At 38.2% G+C, this 22,887-nt stretch overlaps 1 protein-coding gene across 1 annotated transcript in view; it reads right to left on the bottom strand.

The window, feature by feature from the left end:
* The window catches only part of LOC126475444 (protein retinal degeneration B), a 600,634-nt gene that overhangs the window by 173,371 nt on the left and 404,376 nt on the right, over positions 1 to 22,887 (bottom strand). Inside the window, exons 11-13 of the mRNA XM_050103311.1 lie at positions 13,698 to 13,799; positions 10,070 to 10,243; positions 9,422 to 9,584 (exon numbers count right to left, since the gene is read on the bottom strand). Of these exons, the coding sequence (XP_049959268.1) occupies positions 9,422 to 9,584; positions 10,070 to 10,243; positions 13,698 to 13,799 (439 nt within the window). The remainder of the gene's footprint in view (positions 1 to 9,421; positions 9,585 to 10,069; positions 10,244 to 13,697; positions 13,800 to 22,887) is intronic.

Below are 22,887 nucleotides of genomic sequence, written 5' to 3'. Positions count from 1 at the left end.
CCAGCCCCTCTATCTCTTTGAATGCATACTGTCTGTAATTTCTAACCAACTTTTTTCATTTATAAGAATGTCTTCAGATGCCACATCATGATCAACATGACCAGGCCCCCCAACACCTGCAGAAACTGGTGTCACAAATGGGATCCCTGCACCATCACCATTTGGTCCAAAGACAGACCATAATTTTGTGGCACACATTTTCTACAGTAGCCACATTTGATGCTAACTGGCTGACAAGAGAACAGATAGGGTGACTGTGCTATTTGCACATGGCACCACTGCTTGAGGTCTCTGTGCCACTCACTACGCAACTGTCGGCAACTCTTCGTGTGATTGCGGGCAACCTACAATCAGCACATTCTGAGCCTCCACACATCACAATCAGCTACTATTTGTTATGAGATGTAGTCACAAGTTTACTGCCAGCATGTGGTCACAGCCACAAGACCACAAGCTGTTAACACCTCACCATGTCACTGCCACACTGACATCAAGTCAACAACGGTAAGCTTCACTAAAGCACAGCTTTACAGCTGTTGACCTGCACTGCTGAGAATGCAAAACTGTCTGAGAAGGGAGTAGTATTTTTGTGTCTATGTATTTTCACGTGTTAGTGTTTACTTTTTTTAAGATGCCTACTACATGCTCTCAAATGGAGGGAGCTGCAGTATCGGTTAGTGCAGATCCCCTTAAAGCTTTGCCACCTCAGTGGCCCTTGCGCTTAAAAAGTAAGCAAGCAAACAAGCAAAAACAAGACCTGCCATTTGATCACTTTATGTATTCCAGCAACGCTTGACAATTCCATTATGTATGCTTAAACTACTTCTCTCATATTGCATTCCAGTGTGATTAACTGTTTCCCCTGCTATTAACTACATATCTCTGTTTTCAAGGAAGATGTCAGAAAATGTCATTACATTTTATCAAACATGACTGATGTTGACTGAATCTGTTCTTATCTTGATGCGTTTCAACTGAATATTTTAAGTCTAAAGTTGACTAGAGATCTACTGTACGATCATATGTAGACTCAATTAAGCCACTGTGCAGTGTCAGCAGCTTTGATTTGTGTGCCAAAAGGATTATCTAACCAATACATTGACAAAAAGGGGCAAGTTTTCACTGTGTTCAGCTTTCCACTCTCCATCAGTAGACAGGGAAAGATTCTGAGGCACTTTTGTAATATGTATTGTACTTCTGTCCTGCAGTCAGATAAAGGGAGAAATTGTGTGCTCCCAGAAGAGGCAAAGGTGAGGACTGTGAATGTGTTTATCAAGGGGATAGATCTGCAAATAGGTGAAGAAACAAAGGTAGCTTTGCCCCCCATCTCCATGCGAATCTTTGTGCCTTGCACTGCTGAGGGACGCCTCTAGACATTTTGTTTCATTCTCCTTTCAAGTGAATGATTTTTGTCATATATTCACTATGAAGACAAATTTTATATGTTGCAAGTGCCAAGAGCATGCAACTGTTGTCAAACCTCCTTCTGCTCTCACTGTAGATACAGTCACTGAAGTCCTAACTGTGACTGTGTATGGATAAGATGGTGCAACAGGAACTGGTGTAGCTGTCACTATCATCTCCCATTAAAATTAGTTAATCCTGTTAGTGTCCAGGACTAGGAGCGGTGGCAAACATGATTGTAGAAAGCAATAGAAATGGAAAACCAGCAAGAGTCATGAGAGACCTGAGCACTCAGGTGAGCCTATTACTTTTGGTCTCTGGTGATAAATATGTTTTAAAGTTGCCGTACTGACACAACAGTGGATCAGGTGCAGAAAATATTATTCCCCTGGGAATATTCTGTGTGCGTATGGAGAGTGGTAAGGAAAAACATGAATTTGACATGGAGATGCTCAAAAAGAGCGGACAGCATTTCAATGTTGTTCTTGGGTATTATTTTCTTCCGACTTTCTGGGAGCTGTGGACTTACAGGTGCAAACTGTCCAAATGGGTGGTGTGATGCACTGGTTTGGCAGCAATGAAACTACAAAGGCTACCAGTAATCCACAGCAAAGGGGCTATTCCCTTTGTTTATGCTACAATATGCATTTTATCCCTCCGTTTACAATAAAATATGTATCTTAGAGTCAAAGATATGCACCCCAAAAATCATACATGATAGACTGGAGCGACAAACACAAGAGTTCACAGGAATTATCTTTCTGGTTGAGTCCCTCAGCAGTAATGGAGTTCTAGAGAGCCACCAAGTGCATGCAAAAAGAGGAATTTGCTGAGCTGAAAGTATTAACACTCTGCCACTCAGCGACACCACAGTGGTGTCGTGAGCAAAATAGCGGTCAACGGCTGGTGACACCACAGTGGCGTCATGCGCATAGTATTGCTCATGGCTGGCGACACCACAGTGGTATCATCAGCATAGTATCGCACAGTGGCCGGCGACAGCACTTTAGTATCTTTTGCATTCTGTTGGTGCTTTGTTTAGGTAACAATAAGTTACACATTTCAACAAGTTTTTTTGTTTTTATAAGCACTTGTGCCCTTTCATCATAGCAGACAAAAGAGACGATATGATTATTTATGAAGAACGTGTGGAGCAAAACTTGGAGGTTGCCACTACATTGCATACATCTCATCATGATCCAGTTGACAGACTTCCCGGTCACATAAAGCAACACCAACTAACAGGCCTATGTATTTCCAAAACGATTAAATGAAAACGAAGAAACTGCCACATACGTTCCAAAACACAAAACTTAATATGCAAGTCTTGTGGTGTTACGTTTGGCTGCATATCATATGAAAGAGAAATATTGAGTACCAAAGACAATGCAAATAAACAAAATTTGTGTTTATTTACGTATGTATATCTTCAAAATTTCATGAAAGTAGGAGAAAAAGGTTGAGAACTTATGAGAACTAACGATGAGATTAGTAAAACATAACGATTCATAATCTCCCAATAATGTCAATAATGGCCAGCAACAAGCCAAGTAATCCAAATTAGCACTGCCGGCACCAAGCTAATAAATTTGTACAACATGTGCAGACGTCAAAGTGTTAATGGAGAAATATGTGCTCCTGTGTGTGCTTAGAAAATTTTGGGTCACAAGAAGTAATAATTCCACATGGAACAGCACTGGTCAGTGTACAAGAAGCAGAAGCAATCGATGCTGAACAGTTTTGGACAGAAAAAAATGTCCCAGGAAAATTCAAGGGTCTGTTACTGCGTCAGAAGACAAAGAACGTGACCTGAATCCGAAGATATTTTGAAAATATTTGATGACAAGTCACATTGTTGAAATATTGTGCACGAATGATGCTGATATCTGGCAGAATATCAGGACATCTCAAGATGTCAACATATAGCTGGGAAAGCCTGAAGAACCACATCAAGAGATTCTATGGGGAGGAGATGCACCAAAATATAAAAAATCTGGACAAGTTTCATCAGAGGAAAGGGAAGATTCCAAATTCTGTCTGTTCCCAGCTGCCACATACGTTCCAAAACACAAAACTTAATATGCAAGTCTTGTGGTGTTACGTTTGGCTGCATATCATATGAAAGAGAAATATTGAGTACCAAAGACAATGCAAATAAACAAAATTTGTGTTTATTTACGTATGTATATCTTCAAAATTTCATGAAAGTAGGAGAAAAAGGTTGAGAACTTATGAGAACTAACGATGAGATTAGTAAAACATAACGATTCATAATCTCCCAATAATGTCAATAATGGCCAGCAACAAGCCAAGTAATCCAAATTAGCACTGCCGGCACCAAGCTAATAAATTTGTACAACATGTGCAGACGTCAAAGTGTTAATGGAGAAATATGTGCTCCTGTGTGTGCTTAGAAAATTTTGGGTCACAAGAAGTAATAATTCCACATGGAACAGCACTGGTCAGTGTACAAGAAGCAGAAGCAATCGATGCTGAACAGTTTTGGACAGAAAAAAATGTCCCAGGAAAATTCAAGGGTCTGTTACTGCGTCAGAAGACAAAGAACGTGACCTGAATCCGAAGATATTTTGAAAATATTTGATGACAAGTCACATTGTTGAAATATTGTGCACGAATGATGCTGATATCTGGCAGAATATCAGGACATCTCAAGATGTCAACATATAGCTGGGAAAGCCTGAAGAACCACATCAAGAGATTCTATGGGGAGGAGATGCACCAAAATATAAAAAATCTGGACAAGTTTCATCAGAGGAAAGGGAAGATTCCAAATTCTGTCTGTTCCCAGCTGAGATATCGAGATGGAAAAATAATATCAGATTTTGCCAAGATTTAAAATCGCACCAACTGCAGAGTGGCCAGCAAGGCACTTGTGAGAAAGTGGATTTGAGATATGTGCCACAGGCTAGATGTGGTAGCCAGGGAGCTATTACACCTTCGTCTGCAAATGGCAGCTTCCTTAGCAGCTGAAGATTGGGACAGGGTAGGCACTGCCCCTTGGTCTATAGCAGGGATATGAAAGCACAGCAGAAGGACGACACTCGCACAGTGATTAACCTGAGTGGCTAGCAGTTTGATGATATCACTCTGAAAGTACTCCGCAAACGTGTCCACATCACAATGATTCCTAGAAATGTGACCATTTCAGGTTTCATCAGTGCAATTGAGCAAGCAGCCAACACACTTTCAGCAAATGTGGCTGCCACGAGACCTGCAGGGCACTAACCAAGACAAAGCCTCCAAAAGCTAACACCTCATTCGCAAGAGACTCCTGGGATACAGCATCATCATAATGTTGCCAGAAGATGAAGGGAACTCCACAGTTGTTTTGCAGTAGGCTGATTATAATGATGAAGTGTGTCAACTTCTGGAGGACTCTGCCTACAGACTTTTGAAACATGGAACTATGGACGAAGTGGAGAAGACAAGGGCTCTCTTGAAGGAAACCAGCATTCCTGGCAAGGTCATTAAATAACTATGATAGAGAGCATTAGTTCCATGTAGACTATGTAGGCTGCTGACAGTCCATAAAGAGGGTGTGTCACTGTGCCCAATTGTTAACAGGATTGGTACATCAGTGTAATCAACAGCCTTATGCTTGAAGGAATTATTTGTTCCCAAATGTGGAGAATTGTATTCACTACATCTGCAACTTTGAGGACCTGCAAAAAGTTACAAGAAATTACATATTACAGAACCTAACATAACGGTTAATTTTCATGTGGTATCCCTATTCACTAGTGTTACTGACAGACTCAATGTAGCTGATGCAGAGAAATTTGATGATGCACCTATTCAGTCATGTACTGACATCAACTTATTTTCTGTATGGGGGCCAATACTGTGATCAGACAGAAGGTGTAGCCATGGGCAGCTCCCTGTCTCCTATGGTTGCCAACGCAGGCATGGTAAGATCTGAGGAGGTGGTATTAGAGGCAGTTAAATATAAGCCCATATGCTTCTTCAGGTATGCGGATGATAACTTTGTGATCTGGTCTCATGGAAGAGATAGGGTCAATGAGATTCTGGAACCTCTTAATTAATGCCACCCAAATATTAAGTTGACTGTAGAACTGGAAAAGGGCGGCCAGTTTCGGAAAGCAGGGGAGAACAGGTGGGTTATTTGGCCACAGCATCTATCGCAGACCTACACACACCGATTTATATCTGCAAGCCAGCAGCTGCCACCCAGCACAAAGGAATAGTGTTCTGAAGACACTGGTCCACAGAGCATCCAGTTTGTCAGACCCAGATAGTTTCGCAGTAGAAATAGAGCATAACGATCAGTGGTCTGTAAGATAGGATAGATGGCCAAGCAGATTCAGAAGGTCCTTCAAATAGCCACTCCACCACGTGATCTAGAAGCAGAGTAAGATGAAGCAAGGACTGAGGTGTACCTGCTCCAAGCAGGATCTATTTCTGCCAAAATCAACTGGATTCTCAGGACGTGTAACATCAAGTGTGTGTGTTATCCACATACCACATTAAGAGGACTACTGGGAAATATGGAAGCTGACCTGAGACTACAAAAACAATGGATTTATAATATATCTTATCTTGCCAATATGGCATGCCATACATTGGCCAAACAACTAGGGCAGTGGACATCAGATGCAAAGAACATCAAAGGCTCACCGACTAGATAGACAACTAAATCAGCCTTTGTCGAGCACTGTCCAGAACTCAATCATTCCATTAATTATGATGACATGAGGGTTCTTGTACAGACCCCCAGATATTGGGACAGTGTTAAGTCTATAGAGATAAAACTAGCAGAAAGCCTCTCGAATCATGACTCTGGATATCAACTCAGTAGAGCCTAGAATCCTGCACCAAGAGTTGCTGAAAATGCAATGGGGGCAGCAGCAGAACTCCACATAAAAGAATGTCACAGGATACTTCTAGTGGAATCTGAGTCCAAAACTGCACTGGACCAAAAACAGAATGCTAGTGTACAGAGAGATGTACCAGGTCAAAGAGGAAATGTCTAAGAATGTTTCTAGTGGGAGTGGACTGCAGAGGAAATGCCAGGAATTGCACTGGACTGAAAAGGGAAGGACAGCATGTAGATACGCGCACCACACTGAAGAGCGAACACCTGAGGACACTGCTAGGTGTGGGTGGCATACGGAACACCTGGAACATCCGCATGCCAAACAGCCTCAGGTAGCACCTGATGAAGACAGAGTGTCACGGTGTCGAAATATTGTGCAAGAACAACACTGAATCCAGCAGAACACCCAACATCTCAAGTTGTCAGCATTCTGATCTCTGTTGACTTACACTTCTAGCTGATGGTGTCACAGCACATTTATTAAATCTGGCTTGAAATGAGCAACTCATTCATGCATCATTTCTACATAGTTCATTATCAAATCCATTCTACTCAGATACAATGAGTTCTAGTACTGCATCTTACACCAGTGTCCCTTCCCTACACACAGGTCTCTGCTGTTGGGAACCTTCCTCCATTGTTTCTCCTTTTCTATACTCATGTTGTCACTGTCTGTGTTGCAGTTTTGTTCACTATTTATCTGTCACAATGTAGCACCCATTACAATACTGTATGTGCCATGATCACTGTGCCACTTGTTGGTGTAACGTGCCTCCTATTCATTAAAAAGGATAAGTATTTTTTCTTACTCTTAGAGATGAACCTGTATGGGCAAATGTCTGTATTTTCATTTAATGCTCTTGTATTTCATTGACACTGAATATTGTGCCTGTATCCTTTAAATTTATGGAGTCATCATCCCACTTTTGATTTGCATACTCAAAGCATTCAATTGTTTTCTGCTACACTAACAGAAAATGCCATGGCCAAGCCACAATCTCACATTGGAATGCAAGAATGATGAGATGCAGTGCCAGAGAGGACTTGCTGTCTCATTGCCTTAACAGTCACATACTATGAAGTTAGTCTATGACCCAATATTGGTGTCCTGTCTATAGTGTACCTGTAAGCACACTCCAAAATAACTATCTTCCTAACATAGAAGTTACTTTGTCAAATACCTTAACCTGTGATCTCTGGGCTAAATCTCTTAGACTCATCTGATTTTCTGTGAATTACTGACCTCATGTTAAAAGTGAGATGGAAGCCAAATATAATACACAATGTTTTTGTCCTCCAAAACCCACCATGGACTGAACAGGTGGTCACATCTTTGAAAACCTTTCATAAAAATGTATCCTCTTACAGTGTGCTCTTTTCTCTGACACATTCAGAAAACACCTGCTTACCTTTTTACTACAGACTTGTGATCAAACCATTGTTCTTCACAAATCAAGTTCTGCTTCACTTTCATGTCCATCCTGATACTACCCGTACATGTAATTTTCATATTTTACTAGAAAACACTGATCATGCTATGTTAATGCATCAAATTTTGTATTTTGTTCAACTTATTTAGGTAGTGTACTTCAATTTAGCTTCACGAAATGGTTAATTCTGACTTTGAATAACTGCCTGTCCCCAGGTGAATCCTAATATCTTTGTTTATCTATAACCAACCTAGTAATATCACCATGACTTTAGTAATGGATTATCCATGTTGTTTTCTAATTTTTTTGTTGATGCACACATACTATGTTTGATTACTAGGGGACTTACTTCTGTTCTTAAAGTATCTGCTACCTATCACAGATCTTAGCGTTTAATGGGTTCAGTTGGCTATTTTTCTGTGGTTCATCCTTCATTTAACTCTAACAAAAAAATTAAATCACTGCTGTGAAATTTAGTCACTCATGTTAAGCTTCTTTATCTTTGGGAAACTTGTTAGCTTAGTTGACATTTATTGTTCAAAACTGAATTTTTATTTAATGAAGATTATTTCCAGGAATTAATCCCACAGCAATTGTATTTGTCTTCCCGTGGCATCACATTCACAACCTTTTAAATGAGTGATATGTATGTCAAACTGTTGTTGCTAGTGTTACTCAACTGCTGCAGACAATGATAGCCCAGATATGTAATCCCATCTGGCAAACTCAGCCAGTCAGACCTTTGTTACCTCTAACTTGAAGTCTCTATGGTCCACCCAACCCCTAGCCACTACATGTGGGCCTTACGAAAGGGGGAGGAACCAGGCACGTTGTCTAGCCAGTCTGATCATTATTTTAAATATTTTCTTGTAATGTTCAAGTATAATTCATTGTGACTTACATGTCAAGAAGGATTGTCACTTCAGCAGGGGTTGGTTTGTCTCTGTAGATCATCATCCTCTGACAAATGTGTCCACTGTATGTCTATAGTGGGTAGTCAATAGGAAGTAAATGACAATTGCCACCTGGCGTGTCAATTTCAAGATGGATGAACTCTCTGGCAGCTAGTAATGATGTGTCTCTTTTCCTACACCTTTCTTTGTTACTTCATTCCGACAAAGATAACTTCATCTTTTGGCCACTGAGACTGGATAATGGTATAACATACTGACCTGGGCATGGACATCTGTATTCCATACATTGAATGTACTTTTTCTGTAATTTTCATCAAGTTTTTCTATTTTTACAGAAGCCTTCAGATGGCTACATCCTCCACCTTACTAGGTGCCCTCAATACTTTTGCATTAGTTCCCTAGTATTTTACTATCCCTAATTTTTCTTTTTTCTTCAAACAGAACATCCAATGATAACTTACTACGAAGTCAAAACCAACTGTAATACTATTTGCATAACATGAGGCTGAGAAATACAATACAAAATTTCACAAGAAACTTAAATCTAAATCTGAAATTTAACTTTGTCATCTAATCTAAAATCACCTTCAACAAAGACATGTTATGTGGAAATTAGTCACAAAATGTTTCTTTCAGCATCAAGGAAAGATGTTGAAGAGAAACCACCTGTGCACATGTAAAACACAAGAAGAATAATTAATGATATTTTTCAAAAATAAAATTAAAACTTCCACAAAGAATAAAACAAGAAGCCCATGAAAGCATCTTTCATACAAATAAAACCCAAGTATTCTGTTTTAGAAATAAGTGTTAATTACCTGGATAGCACTCCTAAGGCCTCAGTACATACAGAAGGGCAAGAAACCAGTTTTATAGCAACACGCCCTATCAGAGAAGGGTAGTGCTGGCGCATTACTGATTCAAATGCACCACGGAATGTTGTAATGTCAGACTTTTTAGCTGCTAAATCTACATTTGCATCTGAAACAATAACAAGAAATTGTACACCCAAAAGAGCAAAGCCACTGTCCACAGTGAAAATTTTAACTTTGATAAAGATAAGTATATTATTAGAAATAACCTAACTAGTGACAAAGAGGAATAATATCAAAGAGTCTCATAAGATTATCATTTAACCTCTCCTCTTCCACACTTACTAGCTGTTAGTTATGTAGTGCTTTGCTTTAAAAACTACACAAGAGACAGCAGTTTAATGAAGATGAATAGATATTCCGCATTGCAATGTGCTAACTGTTCATCGAAAATAGTGCACATGAAATTAATAGAAACATTCATGGAAACTGCAGTCCTCTAACAGTGTACCAGAGCTGCATGAAAATGATGAAAAATCCTTCAACTGCTACGGGGCACACTCTTACCTCTGTATCAACTGGCATCATGTCACATTATTTTGTTTACCTCTACTACATTATTAGTATGTTAGAAAAAATTGAGTGACATTTTACCCAGTATGCTTCCTGCATGCAGCACAAGTATAAGTACACTTGTGCGGCATGTCTGGTGGGCAGGGGACGTGATGGGCGAGCCCGGACAAGATGCATCTATACTACCAGCACCCTGCAGTGTACGACTCCGTTCACTGGCCACACGTTGCAAGTAGGATTGAGAAAATATACTATCTGTGAACAGAAACAAGAAAAAAAATGCAAATTTTAATAGTAACTTGTAGATAAAATCAAATCTGCATTTAAAATTGCAGTATTTAACTGGCAAAAGGCAGCTGCATATATAAAATTGTATCTTCAGGTTCACACCTTCTATTTTATTTATATGCTTCAATAAGGAAACAGCTTTTACATGATGATGTTGCAATATCACAAACACTTTCATTTATTATAGTGATCCAGATAGTTATTTCCACAATATCACAAAAGCAGCAGTTACAATGGTTTTGCTGTTTATTAGTGTACATGTTTTCAGCACTACAAAATACACTCCCCTCCACTGTAGGCACACTTATATCATGAGGTTCATTTCTGTATGATAATCAACTGGTATCTGTTTCATTCATTCTGTTACAATTACTTCAACCATTTCCATCTAGTAGTACACCTACTTTGGTGGACATTTCCCCTTGTTTCATTCTCCCAAATACTATTGACAAGAAACATTTGATTTTTTTCTGTCTTCAAACCTTAAAAATAAAGGAAAAAAGGAGAACTTGGTGATTTCCTTTTTTCATTTTGGCATTTAAAGAGTCCAGCCATTCTTCCATAAGACCACTCACCATCCACGCTGTTTTATTGCTTCACTATGTGACTGGAAGCTTACAGACATCATGTTTTTGAAACAATGTGGTTTTGCCGCCTTTCCAATCACCAGTGGCTTCTCCATTTCACCTAACATGTTTCCACACAGCAGTACAGTGAGTCTTTCTTTGGACATTTTTCCATCGGTGCACTTCTCACCTCAAATTGTTAGAGATTTTGAAGGCAGCACACAATAAAACAGTAACACATCTTTTGGGTCATATTTCACAATTAAGTGGGACAGTATTGTCTTCCATTCTGTTGCTACATTTTTCTGCACATCCTTAGCTTCCCCACACACTTTATTCTACGCAATGTTGTGCCTAGCTCTTAAACTGTCCAGCCATCCTGTGGATGCCTTAAACTCCATAATTTCAAGCTCTTTAGTGACTTTTAGAGCCTCACTCTGCAAAATGGGTCCAGATAAAGGCAAGTGTTTTGCCCACACACTTATGAAACATTCCCACACTATTTCATTAATTTCTTCATTTCCGGTCTTCTTCACCTTTCTATTCTTCAGCCCATTCCCTTTCATCCATTCATCTCAAATCTTATCTTTGTCTCTTAATGACTCATAAATTTGTGTTTTACCGCATTTGAAACATAACATAATTCTGCGCACAGAGAGTTTGTCTTTCTCACTTGCCTCGATTACATTAATCTTTTCATTACATGGTAACATCGCACACCCTTTGTTCAACATCATGTCACTGTATCTCTTAAAGTCTACCAGGCAATTGAAACTGGCAAAAAATCATGACCTTGCCAGGCAAAACCATTGTTTAATGGAACATGCACCTCTTTCACTGCACACATTGCAGCAGTGTGTTGATAGTTGCGCAACAATGTTCCTGTATGTGCCGAAGTGCGTCAATAATGAGGAAAACAAGAAAGCTGACAAACAGAGCACTGATGAACAAACCTTTTCCTTTGACATACTGTACAGACACTGAGCATAGCTTATTCATTGTCGCACAGAGCGGTGCTGTTTTAGGTCCAAACCAGTGTCACTGCTCTGAGCTTGACCTCTTTTCTTGGTTTTGCACCGTTTAACATAGGTGTTAATTTTAACATTCTTGTAGAGCCAGGAAATAACTAATGAACTGTAATACAGTAGTACTATACAGGTTCTTTTGCCACATTATACAATGAATTATTAAGTATGTTCTAAGATTTGCTTTCCATTTCCACGTTAGGCACGGTCTGCTTTTTACAAAACAAAAATTCACTGAATGCGTCAGGACTGAAACACGTGTATGGTTTGGGCAGATTTCTGAATTATACACGTGCCAATCTGAGCAAGTTTTACTGTATTCACAACTGAGAATAATGACAACCATCAGTTGTAGAACGGAATGACGACAATAAAAATTTGTGGTAGACCAGGACACAAACCCAGATTTTCTACTTATCACAAGCAGTTGCCTTACCTTTTGTCTATCTGTGCCTGACTCACAGCCAAACCCAAAACTCCATTTGTCATCAACCCTGTATCTACGACCTAGACTGACAACCAACAGCTGTAGAATGGAATGACGACAATGGAAATTTGTGCCAGACCGGGACACGGACCTGGATTTTCCACTTATTGCCTTACCATTTGACTATCTGTGCACAACTCATGGTCCGACCCAAACTTCCATATGCCGTCGAACACCCAGTCCAGCACAAATTTTCATTGTCATCATTCAATTCTACAACTGATGGTTGTCATTATTCACAATTGAGAATACATTTAATATAGTTTTAAAAAGTTCTCGAAACTCATAATAAGACCATGTTTATGCATGCCTACAGGTAGAATTAAGCATCTGACAAATCTTTATGGTTAACCAGTGGCTCTAGTAGTTTTATTGATTGAATGGAAAGAAGCTTAAATAGGGGAGTGGAAATCAGACACCATCCCACTTCAAAACACTTTTGGCACTGGCTGAAATACCAAGACACATAATGTATAGTTATAAGAGACTAGTACTGCTGAAATATTTGATACTATACATAGTCTCAAATACTGCAGTACATAGCAATTAAGGAGTACCACACAAAACTCTGCATTATGTGGAGACTATAACAAAAAAAAAAAAAAAAAAAAAAAAAAAAAAAAAAAAAACACACACACACACACACACAGGGGGGAGGGGGGAGGGAGGGGAAGGGAGAGGAAGAGGGAGGGGGAGAATTTAATGTCTCATGTTCATTACAGTGTACACAAGAAACTCAAATTAATTAAAACTAAGATAAGTACTAACATACATCTAGATTAAGTTTGCATAAGCCATATCACTAATGGACATAGAGTACAGCTATGTTAAGCACACATTGAACCTGCTTGTAACACTAATGTTGTAAGATGAATACAACCAATACCTTTCCTGAAAGTAGTAGTGCATATGCACTTTGGAGTGTATGATGTACCACTAAACAGCATGTCCCCCATATAAATATGAGAATTTTCATTCAAATACAAGCAGACTAAAAGAGAATAGTACCAATACTTTCTGCAGGATTAGCTCATGCAGACCACAATGGTATGGTTCACATATTCTATCACATAGAGTAACACCAAGACATATTTGTTGCAGATTTTTTAACTTTCCATATTTTTTACCTTGGCAGGACTTGTTACATTTTCATTGGCAAAGATATTTATTAAAATTATTGAAGAACTACGCTATATAATAACATACAACATCAGATAATTCAGCTCTGGGGTCCATCAGCTAAAACAAATAACTGTATACTGCTACTATTAACTCAATCCTTTCTTCCAGCAACAACTCTAAAATATGCTTCATAATGTTAAATTGTAACAAGATGAAATTACCTTGTTTATCTGCATCAGATGCTGGTACACCCTCTATATCTTCCTCTGTAAGTAAGTCTAATGAACTCCATTTTGCCAAAGAGCCAGAATCTCCAAGATCTTCTGAAAAGTTTTATCTCATGTTAAGACAACATTCATGACAAACACACAATCAGAAAAAAATGCTCACTAAAGTTATATTAAAAGTTAATGTAATGTGAGAAACACTGCACTATTCGGAAACAAACTGTAGTTAGACTGTAGTAAGTAAGTAATCATTTCATATTCATTTAATTCCACTGCACTCTCCACAAATGTGTATATTGCATCACCAAGCCAAAAGAGGTACAAACAAGATGAAGTCTTGATGCACACTTGGGGAGCTTGAGATTTTATACTTCTGTTCAAGAATGTCTCAAAAATTTTAACATCATAAATAATTATTGCAATTACTGTCTTAAACATTACGATCTATAGAATCTTTCACCCTTTCACCATCGCCAATTCACAGACTATGACAAAATGTATATTACTGAGTTAAAACCTTCAGTTTATTTTTGCTGTATCTTCAAAGAACAATTTCCAATAGTAATATGCTTTGTTGCTTGTAGATATGTTTTTGCTCTGACAGTCAAAATTTATTTTTTCAGTTTCCTGTAAATCCATTCACCCCACCCCCTTCCTCCCAAGAACAAAGGACCTTGTGGACATCAAGTATCCAGATAGCCCTACTGTAAGTGTACTGCAACAGCCAGGATTATGTGGATATGGAAGAGTAACCTTAAGTTCCTGAAGAGAGGAACAGTAGTATTTTTAGTAGTTGCAGGGACAACAGTCTGGATGATTGACTAATCCAGCCTCGTAACATTAGCCAACATGACCTTAGCATGTTGGTATTGGAAATGGCTGAAAGCAAGGGCAAACTACAGCTGTTATTTTTTGCAAGGAATGCCGCTCTACTATATGGCTTAATGATTATGGTACCCCCTTCAGTAAAATATGACAGAGGCTAAATAGTCCTGCATTAGGAACTCTAAAGGGACCTACTCGTACTTTGGTGGATGTTGTCATCCAGACAGTGGGCAGGGGAGGGGGTCATCTGGTGTTTTATGAGTCATGATATGAAATCTTGATCCCTTAGACAGATACAAAATTTACAAATGAAATAGATCCTTTGCAGTCAGATATAGCAGAAATTAAGTGTGGTGGCAGAAAGAACAAGACCTCTGGTCAAGTAAGTAAAGGGTTATCAGTATGAAAACCAGCAGCAGTATTGCAGTAGTTGGTATAAATATATTAATGAATAAGAAAATAGGAATGCAGGTAAGTTACTATGAACAGCACAGTGAACACATTATTGTAGCCAAGGCTGACATAAAACCAACACCCACCACAGTAGTAAAAGTTTATATGCCTACTACTGTCAAAGGTGGTAAAAGAGTGAAAGAATGTATGACAAGATAAAAGCCATTATTTGAACACTTAAGGAAGATGAAAATTTATTTGTAATGGAAGACTGGAATTTGATAGTAGGGAAAGGATGAGAAGGAAAAGTAGTAGGAGAATGTGGAATGGGGGAGAGGCTAATGGTAAAACTACCAGCCAGAATTTTTCACAAAGGATAATTAAATCATTTCTAACACTTGGTTTAAGGAATGCAAAATACGGTTTTTTTACATGAAATGCTCCTGGAGACACCAGACAGTTTGGTATTGATTATATAATGATATAACACTTCTCAAAACCAGATTTTGAGCTGCCACAAGCAAATGTGGCCTCCGACTGTAATTTTTGAACTGTAGATTAAAACTAAAGAAATTGCATGAAGATAGGAAATTAAGTAGATGTGGATACAGTAAACGAACCAGAGGTTGTGAAGAGTTTCAAACAGAGCATTAAGCAACAACTAACTTCAACTAACTTAAAGAGGGAAAGACAAATGGATGGCTCTAAGAGATGAAATAGGGTCACATGGATACAAAGACAGGGCCTACTAGTAATCCTTGGGTAGCACAGAAAATACTGAATTTAACTTAAGAAAGGAGAAAATATAAAAATGCAGCAAATGAAGTAAGCAAGCGAGAACCCAATGACAAAAAAATGAGATCGGCAGAATGTGCAAAATATTTAAGCAGGCTTGGTTAGAGGACAAATGTTGGGCTGTAAAAGCATACATGACTATAGGAAGGATGTGAGGCCATCTGCAGAAAAATTAGAGAGATCTTTGGCGAAAAAATAAGCAGATAAAAGAATATCCAGAGTTCAGACAGCAAGTCAGTACTAAATAAAGAAGAGAAAGCTGAAGAACTGAAGAAATATATTGATGACCTATACACGGAAAATTAATTTCAAGAACTTATTATGATCAAAAGGGAAGAGGAAGTATATAAAGATGAGATCAAAGGGATAAAATTACATGAATAATTTGACAGAGCACTGAAAACCGCAAATTAAAACAAGGATCCTGGAGTAGATGACATTCCCTCTGAATTATAAAGATACTTGAGAGAGCCAGCCGTGACAACACTATTCACCTTTGTGCACAAGAAATACAAGACTGTCAAAATACCATTTGGCTTTACAAAAAAGGTAATAATTTGAAATACAAAGAATGTAGGTGCTGAGATGCGTGAATGTTGCCAAACTATCAGTTTGGTAAGCCAAGGTTACGAAGTGCTGACATGAATTATTTACAGAAGAATGGAAAAACTGATAAAAACTGAAGAGAGGTTTGGGTTATGGAGAGATGTAAGACCACGCAAGGAATACTGACCCTAAAAACATATCTTAAAAGATAGATTGAATAAAATCAAACCTACAGTTACAGCATTTGTAAATACAGAGAAAGTTTTTGAGAGCATTGAAAGGATGTGTCTTTAAAATTCTGAAGGTATCAGCGATAAAATGCAGAAGATAAAAAATTGTTCAAAACTTGTACAAAAAACAGACTGCAGTTATAAGAGTTGAAGGATATTAGGGGGCAGTAGTAGTTGAGAGGGGACTGAGAAAGGGTTGTTGCGTGTCCAAAGTGTTATTCAATCTGCACATTAACCAAACAATAAACGAAACCATGAAGAAATTTGTAAATGGAATTAAAGTTCAGGAAGAAGAGGCAAAAACTTTTTGCTTTGCTGACAACATTGTAAGTCAGTCAAAGACAGCAAAAGGACATCAGAATAGTGTTTGAACAGAATGGATACTGTCTGGAAAAGAGGTTATAATGTGACCGTCAACAAAAGTAAGACAATGTTAACGGAATGTAGTCAAGTTAAATCAGGTGATGCTGAGCGAATTAGGTTAGGAAATGAGTTACCAAACTTTTTTAATTACATTAGGAAATGAAACATACAAAACTGAAAGTGAGTTTTGCTGTCTGGTGGCAAAGTACCTGGTGATGCAGAAGGAGGCAGGCTATAAAACATTGTGACAGCATGAAATACATTTCTGAAAAGTGAATTTAAGTGTTATGAAGTCTTTTCTGAAAATATTTAACTGAAGTGAAAGAGGAGGTAACCACAGGAAAAAGATTGAATAACCAACAAAATGGAAACATTCCACAAGTTAGAGAGCATGGACTGTCAGAAATTTGAACATGGTAGAGAAGCTAAAAAACCTGAAATGGTCAGGCAAATATTGGGTAATATCAATAGTGGTACAAAATGGTACAATGGGAGTAGAACAGGGATGAATACACTAATGCGTACAGAATGTGTGCTGACAGTAGAGTGAAGAAAGACGACAATAATGAGAAGTAGCAGAAATGAGAATAGCAAGAAACTTAATGAAATTGGGAACTATCAAGGAATTTTTCTACCTTGGAAGCAAAATAACAAATAATGGACAAAACGAGGAGGATATAAAAGGTAGACTAGCACAGGCAACGAGGGCATCCATGGTCAAAAGAACTCTACTCAGGTCAATCATTAGTCTCAATTTGAGGAAAAAGTTCCTGAGAATGGGTGTAGTGCATGGCACTGTATGACAGTGAAAACATGGATTGTAGGAACCCAGAAAAGAAGAGAACTGAAGCATTTAAGATGTGCTGCTCTTAGAAGAAGGACGTCAAAAGTTAGGTGGAGTGATAATATCATGAATGTGGTGGTTTTTCATAGAATCTGAGATGAAAGAAACATATAGAAAGCACTAACAAGAAGGGACTGCATGATAGGACATATGTTAAGGTATCAGCAAATACCATCCCTGGTTCTAGAGAGAACTATAGAAACATCTTTAGGGGTAGACAGAAATTGGAATGCATCATACAAATAAGTGAGAGGTGCAAGTACTACTCTGAGGTGGAGAGTATGGCACAAAATGAATTTATGGTGGGCTGCATCAGACCAGTCAAAAAATATTTTCTTTTATGAACCAATTTGTTACAATAGTAAACCGTCATCCCAACAGTAAAGATTGCACTTGCTATTAACTTAGTTATTCTCCTCTATGGACGACAAGCCAGTTTAAGTTCGTTCTCATTTTCTGCTTACTTTTCTTCCACCTTTTCACTGTGCCCCATTCATCTTTTTCAGACAACTTCACAACTGTTCCCTAACCCTTTCTATCTTGGAATCCTTCAGATCTTAACACTTTCTACTGGAAAAAATATTTTTCCCACTGCTGCTTCTCCTTTTTATGATTTTTTTGAAGAAAATGTCCACACTAGTTGCACTTTTCTTTTTATTTAAAACCACAACTGGTTTTGGCCCCAAAGGCATTTATCTAGTCAGGTGTCCTGAGAGTGCACAAGAGTCGTCCTGTACCCCTCAGGTGAATACAGCATAATAACAACAGGACGAGCAAATGGTATAGTGGGAATAGGACACGTATGCAGTTTTTCACCTCTACTGTTCAAACTATATATTGAAGAAGCAATGATGGAAATAACAGAAAGGTTCAAGAATGGGATTAAAATTCAAGGTGAAAGTATAACAATGACAAGATTCACTGACCATACTGCTATCCTCAGTGAAGGTGAAGAGGAATTACAGGATATGTTGATTGGAATGAAGCCTAAACAGAATATGGACTGACAGTCAAGTGAAGAAAGGTGAAAGTAATGAGATGAAGCAGAAGTGAGAATAGCAAGAAACTTGTCAAAATTGGGGCCCAAGAAGAAAACCTGCTACCGTGGAAGCAAAATAACGAATGATGGGCAAAACAAGGAGTCGTCCTGTGTCCACTCAGGTCACCAGCAGATATTTTCTTCAAAACCATTACCACAGTTGGGAAATTGTCACCAAGACGTTCTACATGCTGGACAACAATTGTATTTTGTATTCCAAGTCCTTACTAACTTCTTGGAGCCTGGTTTTTTTTGTCAATCTATATTTTTCTTAAGTGTCAGTTTTCTGTGCTTCTTACTTGACCTCAAAATTTCCTCATAATTCTTGTCTCCAGTACTTCTAATTTGGATGACCCATAATTCAGTGTAGGCGGTCACTTGTACAGAGACATCCCGGTTTCAGTGCTGTGTTGTAATTTGTTATTTTTGCCATTGTGTTACACATTTTTTAGTGCCAATATTCTCCAGTATTCCATATGCTCATTCCAGACTGTTTATTCTTTCATCTTTGCAGCTTATTTCTTTCAATTATCTCTCCTAATAATGTTAATACTTTGACCTTTCCTGTTTTATTAACTTCTGTTATCAGTTTTTTTTTAATTTTTACTATTAGCTACCTCTTGGAAGCTTTTTCGACCTGCACTTGACTTAACTGTTGACAAACAAGTTAAAGTAATCATTCAGAAGTTCCACCAAAGCAGAATAATGTTTACTTTTCCCCAATCATCACAATAAGCAATTGGAGTCTTAAGATTTAGGTTTTATCATCATTGGTTCTGAACAAATTACAAATTTTACTCACACCCAGACCCAGTGCCAAAAAACCTCTTCATACAATACAAAATGCCAAATTTTTTTTTACTACAATCATGTTAACTAGAACAGTGCAAAAATGTAGATGAATGACATTCAAAAATTGTGTTAATTATTAATAAACTGATTGGCAAGACCTAAGGTTAAAAAGGCATGGTAGTGCAAGTATTTAATAAATTCCTTGCACTGTTCCGTAGTCATTTATTTCACATTGCAATATTTCGTGACTTAGAGGAGACTCCATGCTGTATTTATCATACATTTCTAACATAGACAATAACATAATAGCCTACTGTCTTCAAAATCACAGCACTGTTATTAATTTTAAAAATACATAAAACAGCTGTGGCAAATCTCTGGACTATCTCAGCCAAATTCCCTCACATTGACAGCTCTTCATATCTACACTTGACTCTGGATCTTTTAGTTACAATTATTGACACATGATTAATAAGAGATTGGACTTCTTAACTTACTTCTAAAATTTTATTTCTTTGCCTTTCATTTATACATACACTGAAGAACCACAGAAACTGGTACATCTGCCTAATATCATGCAGGGGCCCCATGACCATACAGAAGTGCTGCAACATTATTTGGCATTGACTCGACTAATTTATGAAGTAGTGCTGGAGGGAATTGAAAATACGAATCCTGCAGGGATGTCTATAAATCTGTAAGAGTACAAGGGGATGGAGACCTCTTCTGAACAGCATACTGCAAGACATCCCGAATATGCTCAAGAATGTTGATGTCTGGGGAGTTTGGTGGTCAGTGGAAGTGTTTAAACTCAGAAGAGTGTTCCTTGAGCCTCTCTGTAGCAATTCTGGATGTGTGGGGTGTCACATTATTCTGCTGAAATTGCGAAAGTCTGTTGGAATGCACAATGGCTATGAATGGATGCAGGCTGATCAGACAGAATGCTTATGTATGTTCACCTGTCAGAGTCGTCTATCTACATGTATCAGGGGTCCCATATCACTCCAACTGCACACGCCCCACACCATTACAGAGGCTCTACGAGCTTGAACAGTCCCCTACTACATACAGGGTCCATAGATTCATGAGGTTGTCTCCATACCCGTACACATCCATTCAGTTCACACAATTTGAAACGAGACTCGTCTGACTAGGCAACATGTTTCCAGTCATCAACAGTCCAGTGTTGGTGTTGGACCCAGCCAAGGCGTAAAGCTTTGTGTCATGCTGTCATCAAGGGTACATGAATGGGCTTTCAGTTCCGAAAGCCTGTATCAATGATGTTTCGTTGATTGTTCCGCACGCTGACACTTGCTGATGGCCCACCATTGGAATTTACAGCAATTTTCAGAACAGTTGCACTTCTGTCACATTGAGCGATTCTCTTCAGTCATCATTGGTCCTGTTCTTGGAGGATGTTTTTCCGGCTGCAGCAATGTTGGAGATTTAATGTTTTACTGGATTCCTGATATTCAAGGTACACTAGTGAAATGGTCATACAGGAAAATACCTACTTCATACCTGCCTTGGAAATGCTGTGTCCCGTCTCTCATGCATCAACTGTAACACAATGTTCAAACTCACTGAAAACTTGATGAACTGCCATTGTAGCAACAGCAAGTGATCTAACAACTGCTCTATTCACTTGTTGTCTTATATAGGAGTTGCTGAGTGCAGCGCCATATTCTGCATGTTTACATATCTGTGTATTTGACACCGCATGCCTATACCAGTTTCTTTGGCACTTCAGTGCATCATTACTTTTATTTGAAACTTCATAATCCTATGTTTTTATATTTCATAGAGACTCTGGGACTGAATAAAATAAACACATACTTTTCACAAACTTGAAGATTGCTTTGCACAGCACAATATTTTACTAAGCTTGGTGCTACTGGAGATGGTATGCTCTGACCTACCTTCAAACTACAAACTTTCTTATCCAGCCACTTACATGTGTGTGTGTGTGTGTGTGTGTGTGTGTGTGTGTGTGTGTGTGTGTGTGTGTGTGTGTGTGGCGGGGAGGAGGGGGGGGGGGTGTAAGTCTGAACTAGAATACAACATGGCATTTTTCCATTAGAAATAATTGCTAAAAGTGAAAGAAGTGCAGAAAAAAATCCTAATACTAGCTAAAAACTAAGCCTCATACTCTGTGGTCTGGGCCATTTAAATAAGATTATGCAGTTGAAGATCTTGTAGCCTGCAAATTGTGTTTATTTCTCTGGTAACCAATTTCAGTTATAGATAGGCCCTCTTCAGCCCAGTATGTAACTTCATTGGTGATGTGTGGAGTCATTGTGCAGAGCCACTGTAAATGCCAGGAAGCAACTGTCATCAACAACAAGGGCCTCGAGCATGTATGACAGCTATGTGCATCAACTACACATCACCAATGGAAATATGACTAGTGCCTCGTAGCACATTTAATAAATCCTTACACTGACAATGCATAACCAGTGGAGACACACGCTGTTCTGAAGATCATCTATCTATGACAGTTACCAGTTGCCAAAAAAATGAATACCATTTGCAATTTAGACTGACTGGTTTTTGTTAACTTACACTACAAGAGCACTGTCGTTCCAGCTACGATTTCAAAATGTATAATCATTTAAAATGTACACCAACCACTATTTAACCCTATGATCCTGTTCAGATGCTATAAAGCTTGTTTGCAACACTACCCTCACCATTACAAAAGGTAAATTTCAAAAAGGATACAGGACTTATAACCAAAATTCACATTTCCAATTATGTAGTCACATTATATTTGTTTCTACTCTTTTAGTAATGTATAGAACTATACATAAACTTCTAATGTAATTTCATTTCAAACACAAAGCTTACAAAATCATGCAGTCAGTCAATATTCTTCATGTACCACATATTTACCTTTTAAAAGTTAAAACAGAACATGTATTAATTCACTAGCATGCGTACTGAAAATGAAAGAATGCTAACATCAGATCATGCAACATACTGAAATATGTATAAAATGTAATAGAAAATGAATAAACACACAATTTTGGGTTGTGGTGTAGTGCATGCAAGCATCCAAATTTTCTCTATCAATATATAAGGCCATTCTCCTCTCATTTTTAACTCAGGTTTGTAATACATAAACAATTTTGAATATTCCAATTAATATATTTTATTATAGACCATGACATCTGTCTAGTAACAAAGGGTGTTCAAATACACAGCATATACTCCAGTACACTAATAGTCAAGATTATTCAACATTATCAAGCTTTCAAAGATACAAGAGAAGAATAAAGGAAATTCAATGTTCAGGTGACTGATGGCTGCATACACATTTTACCATGCAGTCAAAATGAAATACATATGATCCAGCCT

The sequence above is a fragment of the Schistocerca serialis genome, chromosome 1, assembly GCF_023864345.2.
Source record: "Schistocerca serialis cubense isolate TAMUIC-IGC-003099 chromosome 1, iqSchSeri2.2, whole genome shotgun sequence".
In the NCBI taxonomy this organism is placed as follows: Eukaryota; Metazoa; Arthropoda; class Insecta; order Orthoptera; family Acrididae; genus Schistocerca; species Schistocerca serialis.
The sequence above is the reverse complement of the archived record's forward strand: the minus strand, read 5'-3'. Positions and strand labels throughout refer to the sequence as shown.